Consider the following 18,973-nt stretch of genomic DNA (forward strand, 5'->3'; position numbering starts at 1 on the left):
TTTCTTTGTTTAAGATTGCAGGAAAAAAGGTTTAAAAAATAGTTATGGTAAAACATAAAGATTATAAAGAGATCCCCAAATGATGTACTAATCTTTAAAAAAAAAGTTTTGTATAATACCAAATAATAGGCTTACTGTTTATGTTCTTTTCCTAGACCATAAGTGATGCTTATGATTGAACCAAAACTGCAATGAAAGGAAAGTAAAACTGAGTATCAGAATAATAGTAATAGCCATCTAAAGCTAGAAGTTGGTTATTGTAGGGCTGGCCAGTTATCTCAGTTGGTTAGAGCACAGCCTTAAACACCAAGGTTACAGGTTCAGATCACCGTATCAGTCAGCTACCCCCACCCCCCAAAGTTGATTACTTTAGTAGAAAAAAAGGAATTTGGATTCTAAAGAGTAAAGGTATTTGTGCTTTGGATTAATGCCACCATTTAAGAAATGATTTCCACTGATGACCAGCATCTGTTGTTCTCCAAAAATATATTGTAAACTTACAAATTAATCCAGGAGAATACTTTTCCAGTTCTAATATGGTTAATTGTTTTGTTGTAATGACAGTAAGCAATGAGAAAACTAGTTTTACATTTTAAAATTATAAATATGATAGCTTTGAATTTTCTGTAAACATTGTCAAGAATTTAAAGGTTTACTGTCACAGATATTTAACATTTATCAACAAACAAATTAGGAAGATACATTGTTAACAATTCTATAGGACTATAAAAATAAAACTGTAAACTTTTAATAATGTCTGCCTCATTATACTGTGTTTATGAGCAAATATGAAGAATATATATAATGTACATATGAACTTTATACCTTATGAGAATGTTCTAATAAAAGTACAATTAAATTTAATCCAGTTTTTGACAATAAAGATGTATATTTTAATGTCAAGAATTATGTATGCATCTCACAGTTTCTAGTCAACATTAATGTTGTCTATAGGTAACCTCATGAAGCTGCAATCTAATTCTCGGCCTCTATTATTTCAACAGATTGTCTAACCTTTAATTAGTTTACAAATGTAGATTACATGTTTTTGGGTGTGTGCGTGTGTTTTTGGCTTCTAATTCAGTATCTTTGCTTTTAAGCATCGAATGTTATCCAGACAAGAAGAACTTAAAGAAAGAGCAAGAGTTCTGCTTGAGCAAGCAAGAAGAGATGCAGCTTTAAAGGCAGGGAATAAGCAGAATACCAACGCAGCCACACCACTCTGCAACAGGCAGCTAAGTGATGTGAGGAACATTGGTTGAAAAAACCATAACTTGTTCATTGTAATTTGCATGTATTTTTGCTAAATTATTTTTCCGTAGACTTTGTACATTGTGGGTACTTGGTACCCTTATTGAACTGATAAATTCATAGTTGCACAAGCATGTTGTCATTATCCTTACATAGCAGTGTTAGCTATGAGGAAAAGTAAGATCCTGGAATATAATTTCCACATATACATGAATAATATGTTTTTTGTTAATTTACATTTTGTAACTGTAGTTGTACTCTATTTAAGATTGTATTTTGACTATGGAAATCAATTTTGTTAGAAATATTAGAATGTAATAATGATGTCTACCATTTATTGAATACCTACCATATATTATTAGAAATTATAGTTTTTATTTTACTTCATGAAGATATTCAAACTACTGTACTTTCCAGATAAGGAAACAAAGGCTGATAGGCAAGGTAACTTGCACAGGGTTGCAGAGTCAGTAAATGTTGAATTCAGGATTTAAACCTCAGGCTTACCAGATTTTAGAGTCAGTGCTCTTTCCTGTTGTATACTGTCATCCCTCTATTAAACCACATTTTTATATATATTTTTATGTAGTGCTTCACAGATAAAATGAATATATAATAATAAAAGGCCTTAAATTTAGGGGGACACAGACCTCTTTATGAATCTGAAAACTGTGACAACCCCACACCACCACCAAGCTCACATGTATATAAATCTGCATACTCTGGTTAAGACTTTGCAGATACCAGTTTAATTAATAACTTCTGACCTTGAGTATTAGTTTTCAAACTTCAAATCTTTACAAAATAATGATATATAATCAGTTTTGTGAGCCACAATCATTTATTTTTAATGAAAAGGAATAGAATAGAATGGAGCAGAAAATATCAAAATTCATCACACATAGTAAGCATAATATATTTTATGAAATTTTTGTTTCAGTTATATGGGTGTGTATGCTTACTGGATCTTGAAATATGTATTTTTAACTGGGTCAAGATCCAAAGATTTTGAGAAACACTAATCTAGAGGACTGTTTTTTCTAAGGAAGAACCTACAGGTTTTATGTCAGCTTTTCAGTTCCTAGCTGCCTCTTACGTCATCAATTTGGTGATTCAGTCATTTCCCAGATATTTATTGGGTGTCTGAACAGAGTCTATTTATAGTGATAGAGAAGATTAAGCTTCTTCCCTCATGGGGTTTACATTCTGGTGGGAAGAGACAAGTAATTACAAATAAATAAGCAAGGTAATTATAGAGTATGAGAATTACATGATATAGTAGAGGATAATTTCAGTAGTTGGGGACTTGAATGATCTGAGGAGGGGATACTTGAACTAAGATTTGGTGGATGAGAAGTGAAAGAGTTTTCCAAACAAGTGAAAGAGATTTCTCCTTAAAAAGAAAGCTATTTTGTTGGTATTATATTCATGATAAACTTTGTTTCATATTTCTTCTAGGCTTTAAAAATTGTGAGAATTGTAACTTTATATTTTTAAAAAACATAGTATGATTTAAAAGTATAATAATTAAATTTAAAGATATACTATTAATTGGTTTTAAATTCAGAATACCAGATATTTAAATGATGTCTGCCAAGTGGACTAAAAAAATAATCATTTTACCTATGTGTAAATTTTACATATTAATAATTATAATGTAGTGTTTATTGAGCATTTGCTATGTGTTAAGCAGAATTCTAAGTGCTTTAACATAGATTTTCTCATTTAATCATCATAATTATGTGAGGTAAGTATTGTCATACTCATTTAACAGTTGAAAAAAATGACACATAAACAAATTACAGAATCACCCATGGTCACACAACTGATAAGTAACAGAGTCACAAACTGAACCCCGAGAGTCTGACTTCAGTGATTATACTTGTATTTCTAAAGCATTGTCCTGTATTTCCTTTTCTTTTATTTTTCTGACATCTTTGTGAATAGATATTAGGAAAATGAGTTAGGAAGAGGTGTTTAAATTTACCTCGAGTCACAGACAATGGCAAGGTAAGCTTAGAATTCAAGTATCCTGACTCTTAAGGCTGTTTAATTCTTTTATTCATTTATTCATTTATTAGTTCAGCCCTTCAACAAATATTTCTCAGTCATCTTTTGTATACAAGGTGCCAATAATTTTATTTACACTTTTTATTTTCTGAATGAAATTTAAACTTTTTGCTAAATTTTAGTGTGAATTCAACATCAAAAATTAATTACTAAAACATCTTTTATCCCATGTCTGTGATATCTTAGTGTATCTGTAAAGTATATAACTCGGATTTAAAAAAAAGCAGTGCTGGTAAGGGTTTATTAAGTTTGGTACTCTTGTACATTGTTGGTAGCATGTAATTTCACATACCTTTCTGGAAAGCAGTTAGACTTTATCAAGAAATGCTCATTCCTTTTACCCAATAATTTCAATAACAAAGATCGCTATGCAGATTTTCATCACAATGTTCTTTATGGTAGCCAAAATTTCTAAATGACCTAAATGCTCAAAAATGGGGGGTGAAGAAGGCTGGCCTGTTACTCAGTTGGTTAGAGTGTGGTATTATAACACCAAGGTCATGATCCCTATACCAGCCAGCCACCCAAAAAAAGGGGAGGGGGCTAGGGGTAGGGATGATTAAACAAATTAGAAGAAATGCATATACTTATGTAGCCATTAAAAATTATCTACTCAGTTATATTATATATATCTATTATATATATAGATATATATATATTATCTATTTCAATATCTTGAAAGAATATTTTAAGGACATGGGAAAATGCTCATAATGTCATTTTATGCAAAAAGAAAGATATAAAATAATATGTCATGTGAATTCCATTTTGAAATAATGTAGCCTGTGTTTTTATATGTGCATTGAAAAGGACAGGAAGGAAAAATCATCAAAATGTTTACCCTATTTATCTTTAATTCTTTTTTTTTCCCCCTGTGGTTGGCTGGTATGGGGATCTGAACTCCTTGACCTTGGTATTATAACACCATGCTCTAACCAACTGAACTAACAGGCTAGCCCTTATCCTTAATTCTTTCTGTATCAAAAATATGGAGTGTAAGTAGGTCTGAGGGTTGTGGGTTATTGTTAAGCTGATTAACATTGCCCCCTACCCCCCATACACAACCATGCTTGACTAGATTTTAAAAAATAATAAATAAAAATATGGTATGTTAAGATAAATATTTTAAACTAGGGAAATTTTTGGTATTAAAAAAATATTTTTAGCAAATCGTTTTCTTAGCATGCCCAAACAAACTTGACTAAAGCAGTTTCATTTAAACTGGGTTGTATTTCAGTATCTCTAAGGGTGTGTGTGTGTGTGTGTGTGTGTGTGTGTGTGTGTGTGTGTGTGTGTGTGTGTGTGTGTGTGTGTGTGTTTTAAGGAGAGAGACATGGAAAGAACTCTTCACTTTTGATGCAGTTAATTTGATGATAATAGTTTATGACTAGATGTGAAATAAATGGCTGATTAAATAATAGCAGTTCTGTTCACATGGAGAAGGCATGAAGTTCTTTACAATCATTGTTTGAAATTGATGAATAGTATACATGGTATCTCATAAAATATCTCATTTCTTCTTTGACTACTATTGATATGACTTGGGTTAGCTATCCTGTATTTGTGTATTAGTAGTTGTTTTTTTCCCCCAAAAAGAGCAGCTCTATGCCACATAGATAGCTAGCTGCCTGCCAGATTGGTCACTTTGTTACATTTGATTCACATTTACCCAAAGATGAGCCCTATTGTTTATGAAACTATGCTTTGAACAGTCCCAAAGATAATCTCCCTACCCTTCCTCTTTTAAGTTATTTATTGCCGCATTAAAAAAAAAAAAAAAAACACTGCAAAACTTATTGGCATAAACTAACCATTTTATTATGCTCACATGTTCTATGAGTTAGGCATTTGGCAGGACACAATGGGAGTGGCTTGTTTCTGCTCCACAATGTTTGGGGCTGGCTTTCAGCTAGGACCTCTGCAGGACTGTCAGTTGGAACACCTGCATGTGCCCTCTCATATGGTCTCTTGACTTCTCTAGTTTGGGCTTCCTCACAGCATGGTGGCTGTCTTCCAAGAGCAAGTGTCCCAAGAGAATAGGGTGGAAATACATGGCATTCTTATAATCTAAAATCACTTTATTTTGTTTATTGTGTTTATTGTGGGAAAGGAAAATTACTGACCAGTCTCAGTTATGAACATAGATGCAAAAATCCTAAAGAAAACAATAAATTCAATCCAGCAGTATTCAAGAAGGTTAATATACCATGGCCAATTTGGATTTATGCTAGGAATGCAAGATTGTTTAATATTTTAGAAATGAAGCTGTCTGGTTAGCTCAGTTGGTTAGAGCACAGCCTTAACACCAAAGTCACAGCTTTGGATCCCCATACCAGCCGGCTGCCACCACCCCCTGAAATGTTTTTTCAAAACATAAGCAATGTAATTAATCACATCAACAGAATAAAGAGGAAATGTTGAGCAATAGTTTCCATCAATACAAAAAAAGTTTAAAAAATATCAACCTCCATTCATGGTCCAAAGGGTGAAAAAAAAAACAATTGTCAGCAAACTAGGAATAGAATGGAACTTCATTATTCTGATAAAACATATCTGTAAAAGGTCTGTAGTGAACATTTTACTTAATTGCTTAAGAAACACTGAAACCTTTCCGTTTTAGGAAGGATAAAAGGAAAGTTCACTATCACTTCTATTCAACATCACAAGGGATATCATAACTAAGACAAGAAAAAGAAATAAAAGGTGCAAGATGTGAAAAGGAGAAATAAAACTGCCATCATTCACCAGAAATATGATTTGTGTATAGAAAATTCAAAATAAATTTACAGATAAATTATTAAACTAAAAGTAAGGTTAGCAAGATTAGTGGACAACAATTAATTAATTAGTATTTAATTAATATTTTAAAATAAATTATATTCCAGGAAGATATACAAATGGCCAAGAAGCACATAAAAAAGATCTTCAATATCATTAGTTGTAAAAGAAATGCAAATCAAAGCCACAGTGGGTTACATAGTATACCCATGAGAATGGCTAAAATTCACAAGGCTGACAATTAACAAGTGTTGGCAAGAATATGGAGCAACTGCAATTCTCACGCATTGCTGGTGGTGATGTAAAATGGACAACTGTTTTGGAACACGGTTGGGCCATTTCATATAAAGCTAACCATATACTTACTATATGACCCAGCAATTTCATTCGTAGGTATTTATCCAAGAAAGATAAAAACATATGGCCACACAAAAACTTGTGCACAAATGTTCATAGCAGTTTTATTTATAATATCCAGAAATTGGACAAAATCCAAATGTGCATCAATAAACAAATCATGATGTATCCATACAATAGAATACCACTCAGCAATGTAAAGGAACAAGGCACTGAGACACACAGTAACATAAATGAATCTTGAAAATATTGTGCCAAGAACACAGAAGATGATGTATATCATTTTCATGAAATTCTACAACAGGCAAATCTAATGTAGAGTGACAAAAAGCAGATCACTGGGGCCAGGGTAGGTAGGATTGACTGCAAAGGGATATGAGCAAACTTTCTAGAGGGACGGAAAAGGTCTATAGCTTTATTATGTTTGTGATTCCATAAGTATATACATTTCTTACAATTCACCAAACTTAAAATGGGTACATGTTACCATATGTAAATTGTACCTCAATGAAGTTTAATTTTTAAAAAATCAATTGTGTTCATATATTTTTAAAAAGTTTAGAAATACTATTTACAATAGTATCAAAATAAATATGCTAAGAATAAATCTAATAAGAAATATGCAAGGCCTTCTGGCAGAAAACCACAAAACATTCTGAAAGATGTAAAAGAATATCTACATAAATGGAAGGACCTATACTAGCCAGCCACAATAAATAAATAAATAAATAGATAAATAAATGGAAAGACATGCCATGTTCATAGATTAGAAGATTCAATTTTTAAAAAAATTTTATTTTACTGGGGTAAGAACACTTAAGATGAGACACCTACCTGAACAAATTTTTAAGTGTGCAATATGGTATTATTGACTATAGGTATAATGTTGTATAGCAGATCTTTAGAACTTATTTGTCTTGCTCAACTGAAACTTTATGCCTGTTGACTAGTAACTGCCTAGTTCCCCCTCCTGCCCACTCCTGGCAACCACTATTCACTCTTTGATTCTATGAATTTGACTATTTCAGATACCTCATATAAAGTCATGCAGTATTTATCTTTCAGTGACTGGCTTATATCACTTAGCATAATGTCATCAAGGTTTATCCATCTTGTACATATCACAACTACAAGGACTTCCTTCTTTTTTTTTTTTTTTTTTTTTTGTCTTTTTCGTGACCGGCACTCAGCCAGTGAGTACACCGGCCAGTCCTATATAGGATCCGAACCCACGGCGGGAGCGTCGCTGCGCTCCCAGCGCCACACTCTCCCGAGTGTGCCACGGGCTCGGCCCACTTCCTTCTTTTTTAAGGCTGAATACTATTCCATTGTATGTCTATACCCCATTCTCTTTATCCGTTCATCTATTGATGGACACTTAGGTTGTTTCCACATCTGGGCTATTGTGAATAATGCTGCAATGAATATGGGAGTGCTAACATCTCTTCAGTATTCTGATTTCAATTCTTTTGGATAAATACCCAGAAGTAAGTTTGCTGGATCATGTGGTAGTTCTATTTCCAACTTCTAAAGGATCCTTCATTCTGTTTTCCATAGCAGCTGCACCATTTTGTATTCCCACCAACAATATTCAGGGGTTCCAATTTCTCCACATTCTTTCCAATACTTATCTTTTGTTTCTTAAATAACAGGCATTCTTACAGTTGTGAGGTGATATCTCATTGTGGTTTTGATTTGCATTTCCCTAATTCGTGATGTTGAGTATCTTTCCATATACCTGCTGGCTGTTTGTATGTCATCTTTGGAGAAATGTCTATTCAAATCCTTTGTCCGTTTTTTAATTGGGTGATCAGTTTTTTGGGTGTGGGTGTTTTGGATGTTGAGTTGTAGGAATTCCTTATATGTTTTGAATATTAACACCTTATCAGATATCTGGTTTATAAATATTTTCTCATTCTGTCGGTGGCCTTTTCATTCTGTTGTTTGTTTCCTTTACTATGTCTTATGATCTAGCTTTAAAAGTCATATTACATTGCTTCTATCATATTCTGTTGGCCTAAGCAGTCACAAAGTTCCATCCAAGTTTAAGGAGAGGAGACATAGACCCTGCCACTCAGCAGGAAGAATATCAAAGTCACATTGTAAGAAGAGCATGTGGCATGAGAGATACTGGTGCAGCCTCTTCTCAGTGAAGGTTTAAGCTCAATTGAAAAACTCTTTCTTATACATTCCACTATTGCTCATTTTTCAAATGTCAAATGCTATATATGTGTTGTGAAAACATCAATTTCATGAACTAAATAGTACATTCTAGAAGTATTGCTCTTGTTTTGACACTTGATACTCCATAGGGCTTATGGCTAATATTGAAATGATTGAAGAAAGAGAATGTGAAATGTCAGTTAAGTCCAATTTCACAAATATGGAAGAAGTTACACCTTGCCATTGCTTTTCAGATTTTCACCTTAGTATGCAAGTTGATGTCAGGTTGATGTCTTTTCCAGGGACATAGTGGTTTTCTTAATTTGGTCATTTTCTGGATAGCTCTTACACATACAGAGTATGTAGTCTAGGCAGTAGTGTCTTTGGAAAAGTAGTATGGCCAACTTGACTAACAAAACAAAAGGAGAAAATGCCCAGTATTTCTGACAAATACTTGGCTGATAAAACAAGAAGAGAAAATGCCCAGTATTTCTCTGAAACAATTGAATGTGTGTTAAGTGATACTAAAACTGGAAATTACTTAATCTCTCTGATTCCGTTTTTCCATGTGTAAAGTGGAGGCCAAAAAAAAAATTTTTTTTTCCTATTTGACACTCAAATTAATAGGTGCCCATGGTGAAGGGCATAAGGGAACCATGACTAATAGCCACCTCCACTTTAGTTGTCAGCATCTCCGTTAGTTTGCAGAGATCAAAGACTTCTGGTAAAGCAGATGTAACTCAAAAAACACAGGTAGGGATCTAATTTGATGAACTGATTTTTACTATTTTCATTCTGCCTATGCTCTTTAATTTGTGCTTTACTTTACAGTGCTCTTATTTTAAAATTCATTATAATCTGTCTTGCTTTTCATAATGTATGCTGAGGTGCTGAGAGTCAAAGTGCTGGGCTGGGCAAGATATTCCTGGTGCCCACCAGTCATTCTTAATAACTGAGAATTCCCATGAGTTAAAAAAAAAAGTTGGTCCCCAGGAGTGACCTCCAGTCTTGAAAAAATGAGAGACCCTCAAACTTTCAAGAGTTTACTGAAGAGCTTACTGGGACCACTTATTTATTGCTTAAGGAACCACTGATTTAGAACTTCTTAAGCAATTTCTATATTTTATCCCTCTAAACTTTGTTTCTATACAAATAACTTAGGACCTTCTGATGAATACCAAGAAGGATGACTAAAGCTATTTTAATAACTGATATTAGAGTACTTAAATAGAAGCACATAGTACATGGGACAATGTCCATGTACTCATGTACTCAGCACAGGTTTGCTATTTTTGAGACTTTTGTATCTAGTTCTGGGCTGATAGAGAGTAAGAACTTATAGAGGGTTCAGAAAAGGGTTAAAGGATTACAAGAAAAGATCTACTTATAAGGAAAGACAGGCTTATAAAATGTAAAGAAGAGTAAACTGGGAAATAGCTTAAGTATTAATTTGAATATACAAAGCTTCAAAGCCCCACTTACCTAAGAGAATAAACTTCTCAGCTACTGACCATGGTTTTGTACAAGATCCTTGCAAATCTTATCACCTGCCTTTCCAACCTCATCTCTCACCTCTCATTCAAAGAAATGTGCCATATTCTTTCATTTATGTGTCAGGCATTTGCTGTTCTCTTACTGAAATATTCTTTGTCCCTTATTAGTGAAAGAAAGTGAGCTGAAACGCTGGGTACTGATCAAGCTTTATTAAAGGAAAAGAATCTGCCGGGCTGCACTCAAAATGGACAGCAGCACCAGGTGTGGGGGTGGGAAGGCTTATATAGGCTGTGGGGAAGGCTGACGTAATCAGAGGGGTTTGGTGCTGGTGTGGAAGATAAGGCTGGCGGATGCAATCAGGTGGAAGGTTGCACCCATGTGGAAGTAGAGGAGTTTCTGTTTCTCAGAAACTACGAGGTTTCTCGTAAGGGAAAGGCTGGCAGCTATTTTGTGCTTATCGTGTGCTTAACGTCCAAGATCCATCATTCCTGCCTTTTAAGTATAGGGAGAAGGGAAAAGGGGCGAAGGTCTAATTCTTCTGAAGCTAGTTCCTGCTGGAGATGGGCAAAGATATGAAAAAATAAAAGGTTTATGTTAGTGGGTAAAACAATTAGGTGGCGGGGTATTGGTTTCATGTGGGGAGGCTGTATTCTTCTGGGGATGGGTCACTGATTTTGAGAGGGCTGATATCCTCCTCCCATGAAGAATTTAGTGACCTTTTGATTGGTGAAGGTCTGTATACTTTCCTGTAAGAAACTAGAGAAACACCAAAAGAGGCAGGGACCAAGAAGAAGGATAAGTCCCATCATGGTCAGGGATCCAATGTGTTTTGTCCTGAAGTCCTCCCCTATCGCTATAGCCTCGGTGAGTGGTTTGGGTGAAACAGAAATATTTTTACGGGGGGGAGGGAGCACTGGACTCTAGCAGAGTCCCCTTTGGAAAGGGCTATCCAGTAGTTTTTACCCCCATAAGAACATGATGTCGCAGTTGTCTGGTCATAGCATGTTGTGGGAATGTACGTCAGGGATGTGAATGTATCCTGTAGGGTTCCCCTGAAGATTCTGGGTGGCAGACCTGGGAGGTTGGAAAGGGTCCTTCCACCCACCAAGACCTTGCTTATACATTGTGAACAGGGTGTGGCATATGTCTCTGTTAGGAAAAGGAGCAAGAGGAAGAGAAAAGGCAAGTGTTCAGGGACTGAGAGGTTGAGAGGGTGCATAGTAGGAAAAAGGAGTAGATGGTAACCTTGTCGGGGGTGTAATCACAGAGGGCACCCTGCCAGGCTAATTGAGCTACCCACTCAAGGATGTCTTCAACACTGGAGGTGGCGGGTTGGGACCAGTCTTGGAGCAGCTCCTGTGTGAAGGACATGAAGTGGTCCTGCAAGAGTGAGAGGATAATCACCGAGGGAAAGATCATTCTTCTGGGATTGGGGGAAGAGTGGAGGTCCTGGTGATTTTCAATTTTGTGGGTCCTAAAATGGACAAAGTGTAAGGAGATGTTGGGTTGGGGGTTGAGCAGAGGGACCCCTCTGGCTTGGTGTTAACAGATTCTTTGGGTAAAGTCTCAGGTGCTAGTTTTACCAAGGATAAGTGATACCAAGGGGTCTTTCCTAGTAACTTTACTGCCATGGGGGTGGTGAGAAGTACTGTATAAGGCCCTTCCCAACATTGTGAGAGGGGTTTTTGGATTCGGGTTTTAATATATACTTGCTGTCCTGGGCTCAGTTTAAAGTCTGAGGGGGTGGTGGGGAAAGGATGAGGTAATAGAAGGTTGGCCTGTACCCGAAGAAGATCCCTAATGAGCAAAAGAGTAGGGAGATACTGGCCTAAAGGCGATGAGCTAGAAGGGAGAGGCATGAGAGTGAAGGGTCTACCATACATAAGTTCAAAGGGGCTGAGGCCAATGGATTTGTGGGGCGCAGCTTGCAAACAAGTGAGTACTAGAGGGAGAAATTGGGTCCAAGGTGTCCAAAAGTTAGTTTAGAGCTTTCTTGTGCTAAAAGGGCAGTTGCTGCCAAGGCCCATAAACAGGGAGCCCATCATCAAGCTGTGGTGTTCAATTGTTTGGAAAGGTATGCAACAGGGGAGAAGATATCTCCCGTCTCTTGTCCTAAAACCCTGACTGCCAATCCTTGCGTTTCAGTGACACATAGGATTAAAGGATGAGATAGGTTTAGGAGGGATAGAGGTGTGGCTGCGAGGAGAGCAGCTTTTAATCACTGGAAGGGAGAATGAATGGGTTTTGTGGGATCTAAGGGAATGGCAGAATAGATACCCTTTGGCTGTCTCATAAAATGGTTTTGCTAGCACACCAAAGTTGGGAATCCACACATGGAGATATACTGCAAGCCCCAAGAAGAAAGGATTTCACGCTTTGTGGTAGGAGTAGGGAGTTCAGAAATTAAACTCTTGTGATCCACCATTATTTCTCTGGTGTTGGGGGTGAGGTGGACTCCCAAATAGGTGACTGCAGGAGAAGAAATGTGGGCCTTGCTGGGGGACACTTGATATCCCCTGGAGGACAGGAAATTAAGGAGAGCAACAGTGTGGGCCTGTGAATCCTCATAGGAGGGGCTACAATGGAGGAGGTCATCCACGTATTGTGTTAAAGTGCTAGAGGCTGGAGGAAGTTCTTGAGCTAAGGCCTGGCTGAAGAAGTGGGGGCTATCCTGAAACCCCTGAGGTAGTACTGTCCAGGTGAGTTGTTCGGAACAATGTGTATCAGGATCAGTCCAAGTGTTTTAGCCTGTTTTGTGTTGCTATAACAGAAATATCTGAGACTGGGTAATTTATAAAGGAAAGAGGTTTATTTGGCTTACAATCCTGGGACAGCTGCATCTGGCATGGGTCTCAGGCTGCTTCTACTCATGGCAGAAAAGTGGCAGGCAGCCGGCAGGTACAAGCAGATCACATGGTGAGAGGAAGCAAGAGAGAGAGAGAAGGTGCCAGGGTTTTTTTAAGCAACGAACTCTCGCGGGAACTAATAGAGCCAGAACTCACTCATTAATCCCCTGTCCCCCAGGGGGAACATTAATCCATTCACGAGGGACCCGTCCCCATGACTCAATCAGTTTCCAACACTGCCACATTGGAGATCAAATTTCCACATGAGTTTTGGAGGGGACAACACATCCAAACTCCATCACCAAGTGAAGGTGAACAGGTTTTGACAGGAAGAGTGTAAAGGGATAGGAAAAAAAGGCATCTTTGAGGTCAAGTACAGAGAAGAAATGGTTGTTGTTGTGATTGTGGATAGAAGATTATAGGTGTTAGAAATGATTGGGGTTATGGGTAAAATGGCCGCATTAATGGCCCTGAGGTTTTGAACTAAATGGTATGAGCCATTAAGCTTTATAACTGGAAGGATGGGTATATTAAAAGGTGAGTAGGTAGACCATAAGAGATGAGAAGAAAAGAGTTTGTGTATGATGGGTTTTAAGCCTATTAGGTGTTTGTTAGTGATGGGGTATTGTGGGACATTAGGGAACAAAGAGGGGTTCTGCAACTTAGCCAGGATAGGGGAATAGTGTGTAGCAATGGAGGGAGAAGAAGTGTCCCATACTACAGGATTAACCTTGTCCGAGGGAAAGGGGAAGGTGGAAGCCTCAGGGGCCAGGTCTGGGGCAGCCTGTAACCGGAGTATTGTAGCTGGACTTAGAGTGTCTAGGGTAAGGGTAGCTTTGAACTTGGAAAGGATGTCCCATCCCAGTAAGGGGGGTGGGCATTGAGGCATTATTAAAAATTTGTGTGTGAATTGGGTGTGATGTAGGGTGCAGGAAAGGGGTTGAATGATCTGTGGGTGGTATTCTGATCCCGTGACCCCTACTATTGTGATAGATGGTGGGGTTGTTGGTCCTGCATATTCAGGAAGGGTAGAGTAAGTGGCTTCTGTATTGATGACGAAAGAGATTGGCTTCCCTGCTATGATGCAAGTTACCCTGGGCTCACGCATGGTGATCTCCGTGGGGGCCTCGGGCCCTGGGCATCATCAGTCCTCCTCTTGGATGAATCCAAGAAGTTCTGGTAAGGATGGCTGTGAAGCCAAAGGCTGTGAGTTGTGGACTGGGCCACTCCCTCTCTGGCGAGTGGAACAGTCAATCTCCCGGTGACCTGGCTGTTTGCAGTGAGGACAGGGTCTGGGAGGGGGCCTGGGGTTAGAACAGGCCTGTGACCAGTGACCCTGCTGACCACATTTGAAGCAGTTCCCGGGCTTGCCCCTAGCGGCAGCCAGCTTTGGCGTGTGTGAACGATGGATAGCATTAGCCAGGAGCTGGTATTGGGCCTGATCTGTTTTGTAATGATCCTTCTTCTCCTCCTCCTCTCTATTGTTAAAAACCTTTAAAGCAGCATTGAGGAGGTCTCATTGGGTCGTATTTGGACCATCCTCAACTTTTTTTTAGTTTTTTTTGAATATCAGGGGCTGCTTGGGTAACAAAATGAGAGTGTAAGGGGGCATGCCTGCAGGGGAGTTTGAGTCTATATGTGTGTATATATGGAAAGCCTCAGAGAGGTGGATTAGGAACTCACTGGGATTTTCAGTGGATCTCTGTGTGATTTCTCTAAGCTTGTCATAATTGACCAACTTGTGAGTAGCCTTTTGGAGGCTGTAAATCAAGTGTGTGATCATGTTATCCCAGAGATCCTGGTTCCTGTGGCCGGCCTGGTAGTTCCAATTTGGGTCCATGTGAGGGACAGCACTGGCTCCCACAGGCCGCCTATTATTTTGGGCATGTACCTCCTCTGCCTGTTGTTGGACCATTACCCAGACCTGCTCCCTGTCCTCAGGGGACAAAGTAGTAGTGAGAATCATAAAAATATCATGCCAGATGAGATCGTAAGACTGGGTGAGATATCTGAATTCCTTAAGATATGTGTCTGGGTTGAACTGGAAAGATCTCAGTCATTTTTCAGTGTGGGAGAGATTGGAAAGAGAAAAGGGGATATGGACCTGGACAATTCCCTTCATCCCTGCCACTTCACAGAGGGGGTATAAAGGAGTCAGAGCTGAGGTGGGGTTGTCACCTGATGAAGGGGAAGAAGGAGAGGGATTGGGTGGCTGAGGATGAAGAGGGAAAAAGTGAAGGGGCTGGTGGAGGATCTGGAGTGTAAGGAGGTGGCCGGGGAGCAGAGTGGTCTGATGGATCAAAAGATTGATCTGAGTCTGGAAGGGGAGGTCAGGCATGAGCTAGGAGAATTTGAGACATCAGACAGTTTTGACAGAGAGAAGGACGTGATGGGAGATAGAAGAAGGCTTGAACATAAGGAATCTCTCCAGCTTTGCTGCTTCGGGGACAAAAGTTGTCTAGGTCTCTGAGAGTTGCCAAATCGAAAGTGCCATTTTCAGGCCATTGGGATCCATTGTCTAATTTGTATTTAGGCCAAACCTGGTTGCAGTGAAAACAAGGCATTCAGGTTTTAATGTCTCCCTGGAGGTTGAGAGATTATCCAGGAGACAGCCCAGAGGCATAGAGCGTGAAGGCTTGGAGACAGCCCAGAGGCATAGAACATGGAGGTTTGGATTGTGAGGACCCCATTTAGAGGGTGAGAAAGGAGGTGATCAGTCCCAGTAGAAGAAGGGTTACACCAAGGAACATCCTTTTTGGTGTGTGCCTTGTTTTCAAGAGAGGAGCCACCGCCTGGCTAGAGGAGCATCCTCCAATAGCTGGGGGGCATGAGAGGAGTTCCCTCGGCCAGGCTCCTGGGCTTCGTAGCAAGTAGATAGTAGTTGTAGAGAGTAGTCAGGGGAACCATAGAAGTAGGACAAACCACTGCCTGACCCTGGATTGAGGCGATGTTGGATGCATTAGTCTGAAACGGCAAAAGGAGAGAGTCCTGAAGGCATCTGGTTTGGCAGGACTGGGAAAAGTGACTGGGGGGGCCAGTCAACCCAAGATTGGGGATCGTCTGAAGGTCCTGGCCAGGACCCTTCCCCGGTTTCAGCACCAAAATGAAAGAAAGCCAAAACACTGGGTACTGATCAAGCTTTATTAAAGGAAAAGAATCTGCCGGGCTGCACTCAAAATGGAGGGTAGCACCAGGCGTGGGGGTGGGAGAGCTTATATAGGCTGTGGGGAAGGCTGACGTAATTGGAGGGGTTTGGTGCTGGTGTGGAAGATAAGGCTGGCGGATGCAATCAGGTGGAAGGTTGCACCCATGTGGAAGTAGAGGAGTTTCTGTTTTTCAGAAACCATGAGGTTTCTCCTAAGGGAAAGGCCAGTGGCTATTTTGTGCTTATTGTGTGCAAAATGGTGCCTGGTCAGGTCCAAGATCTATCAATTAGTTTCTACTGAGATATCCCTTCTATGAACACTTCCCTCATGGATCCTTGCAGTAAAGTTAATTCTCTTTCCTGTATCTTTTTCTAATATATTATATACATTAAACATGAAAAATTTGCTAAACGGAGTTTTTTGGTAGTAAAGGTTTGTAAACAGGAAAAATAAGTGCTTTTCTGAAAGTCGTTAAAGCAGAATGGATTATCACTGGGCAAAGGAAGTTAAAGTGTTGTCCTATCTCAAGTCAGGTACAGATGAAATGGTTTTTGCCATTTTGAGACTTAAGGCTCCCTGTACTATCAGTTCCTTGCTATTCTTGAATCCTACATTATACTTTTCTTTTTTGTCATGATGTGTGTACACCAAATCCTTACACACACCCATTTTTTCCCATATTCTGGGACTCTGATTAGTTTTGCTCTGAACTCTGCCTTCAGTCACAACACTATTAAAACATTCTCTCTTGTAATTACTATATCTATAGGCTGTAAGGCTGGGAAGCGATTTCTAGGACATAGAAAACAACTCTTGGTAATCTTATCTGGTGGATCCTTATGTACAGACTCTACTTAAGTTATCCTCAGGAAAGATTTGAGCTGTAATTTCTCTTAAAGGAAAACTCACAGATATCATAAACCTTTTAATTTTTCTTAATTTTTGCCAGGCCTACCATTGCATGTTTTAATAGCAACTTGGCACAAGTACATGTTGCATTTTAAGTCTTTTTTTTAAGGAAAGTCATTTTTATAATTCATTTGTATCTTTGTGCTTTTAGATAGTCATTTAACTTCATTCAATTGTTCCCTGAAATTATTTTTGTATAGGAGACAAGATTTTATTGCTCTGTGTCTCTTTGATTTATATTTCTTTTCTTCCTGTTCCTTTTGTTTATGAAGATTTTCAAATGTCGCATTTTACTCATGTAAGGTAAGTTTTAGGTGTGATATTTGTGGTGTTCATGTTTTCCAAATGTTCTTAAAATAATTTTTTTCAGAGTATAACTCAGGAGTTTGGTAGCTTCAGCAGTCTAGCCATTATATAATCCAAAGGAGCCTTCTTGATTATATAATATATATAAACACAGACTCCAAGGAAAATAGAATTTTTTGTAATAAAATACTTTCTTTTTTATTATTTTTCTTTATTACTCAATTCCCCATACACTTTTTTTTTTTTTTTTACCAGATATGTACAAATAGGACTTAACAAGCTAATCTATTTCGGATTCTTGCTTATTAATTTGCACTGGAATATGATAGCTTTTTTAAAAATATATTTAATAAATGCACCATTACATTTAGTAATGCTCATGTAATTATGTAGATATCTGAAAGAGATGTTTACATTTGATGTGCTAAAGTTTATCAGAATAAAGGGTGACAGTACTGCTACCCACAGTCCTTAGAATTGTTAGGATATTTGTGAAGCACTTTGAATCTATCAGAAGAATGATGACATATAAGTTTAATTATAACTTTTATTTTTTAAGAAAGAATAAAATCTATTTTATGAATAGAAAGTCTAAAAGAATGAAGATGAATTTTCAACCTAATTAGTCTAATCTCAATGATTAGTGAATTTATAAATATGTCTATTTTTGGTTTTTTTCAGCAATAATTATGTAGCATGAGTATGGTTTGCAGATAGTTATTCGAAATCTGAAAGCTTTTTAGAAAGAAATATCAGAAAAGAATGACAGTGCTGTTATAAAACAGACTTGAAGTTTTTCCCCTAATATTTAATCTTCCAGCATAATGACCCACCCATTGCACTGGATTGGTGTAGGAGCCTGTCCTCTCGTAGCAGGTAGCAGGATCAAACTCCAAGTTAACAGCAAGTCCTGGAAGGTTTGTAGTATTTGTCTTTAAAGGCTCGCAGGGATGTTCAATCCTCTAAAGAAAGCTGTTTATACGCGAAAGGATTTTAGTTTGGTTAGTCCTTAGCTAAATGGCAAAAGATCAGTAACCTAAAGAAATACAGATATGGTGACTTTTTTCTTTTTAACTGGCCTTTGGAAATGAATTTAAATGGCTTATTTGGTAAGGACTAAGAGAATGCAAGCTGCTCTTTTGTGAATTAAACCTTTGACAAGAATTTTGTTGCCATGAAGGGTGGGACATCAACCTTGTACTTCTGATGTTAATTAGAAAATATTGATTTAAATGGGACTAGTCTGTCATGCTGATAATTGTAGCAGATTTAGATAAGATCACTAGATCTTCTCCAGATAATAAAAGAAGCAGTTACCATTCAATTGTTAAAAAAAAACAGTAAACGACATTTTGGTAATCCCTGATAGATACTTTTTCTGTAGTTTATATATATGTGTGTGCGTTCTACGTATATATCATCACAAAAATATGTATGATATAGGATTATACTTATATATTTATGAATATAGGCTGTGTTACATTTAAATAGGTAGCCTGTAGGAATTGAAGTTTTAAAATGCAGTTCAAGCTAAAAATTTTTATTTTTCCTAATTACACTTATTATCAGTTCTTCTATTAAGAAGTAGGTTAACTTTGTATTTGTAATTTCATTTGAAAAAGAACATGAGTTATTATAAAAAGAAATCTAAAA

General features: G+C 37.8%; 1 protein-coding gene across 7 annotated transcripts in view; it reads left to right on the plus strand.

Annotated features, from left to right (window-relative positions):
• EHBP1 (EH domain binding protein 1) overlaps positions 1-18,973 on the plus strand; it is a 370,142-nt gene that overhangs the window by 278,543 nt on the left and 72,626 nt on the right. For all 7 annotated transcript variants that reach the window (XM_063077688.1, XM_063077689.1, XM_063077690.1 and 4 more), the window contains one exon: positions 1,101-1,244. In XM_063077688.1, the coding sequence (XP_062933758.1) occupies positions 1,101-1,244 (144 nt within the window). The remainder of the gene's footprint in view (positions 1-1,100; positions 1,245-18,973) is intronic.

The sequence above is a fragment of the Cynocephalus volans genome, chromosome 14, assembly GCF_027409185.1.
Source record: "Cynocephalus volans isolate mCynVol1 chromosome 14, mCynVol1.pri, whole genome shotgun sequence".
NCBI lineage: Eukaryota > Metazoa > Chordata > Mammalia > Dermoptera > Cynocephalidae > Cynocephalus > Cynocephalus volans.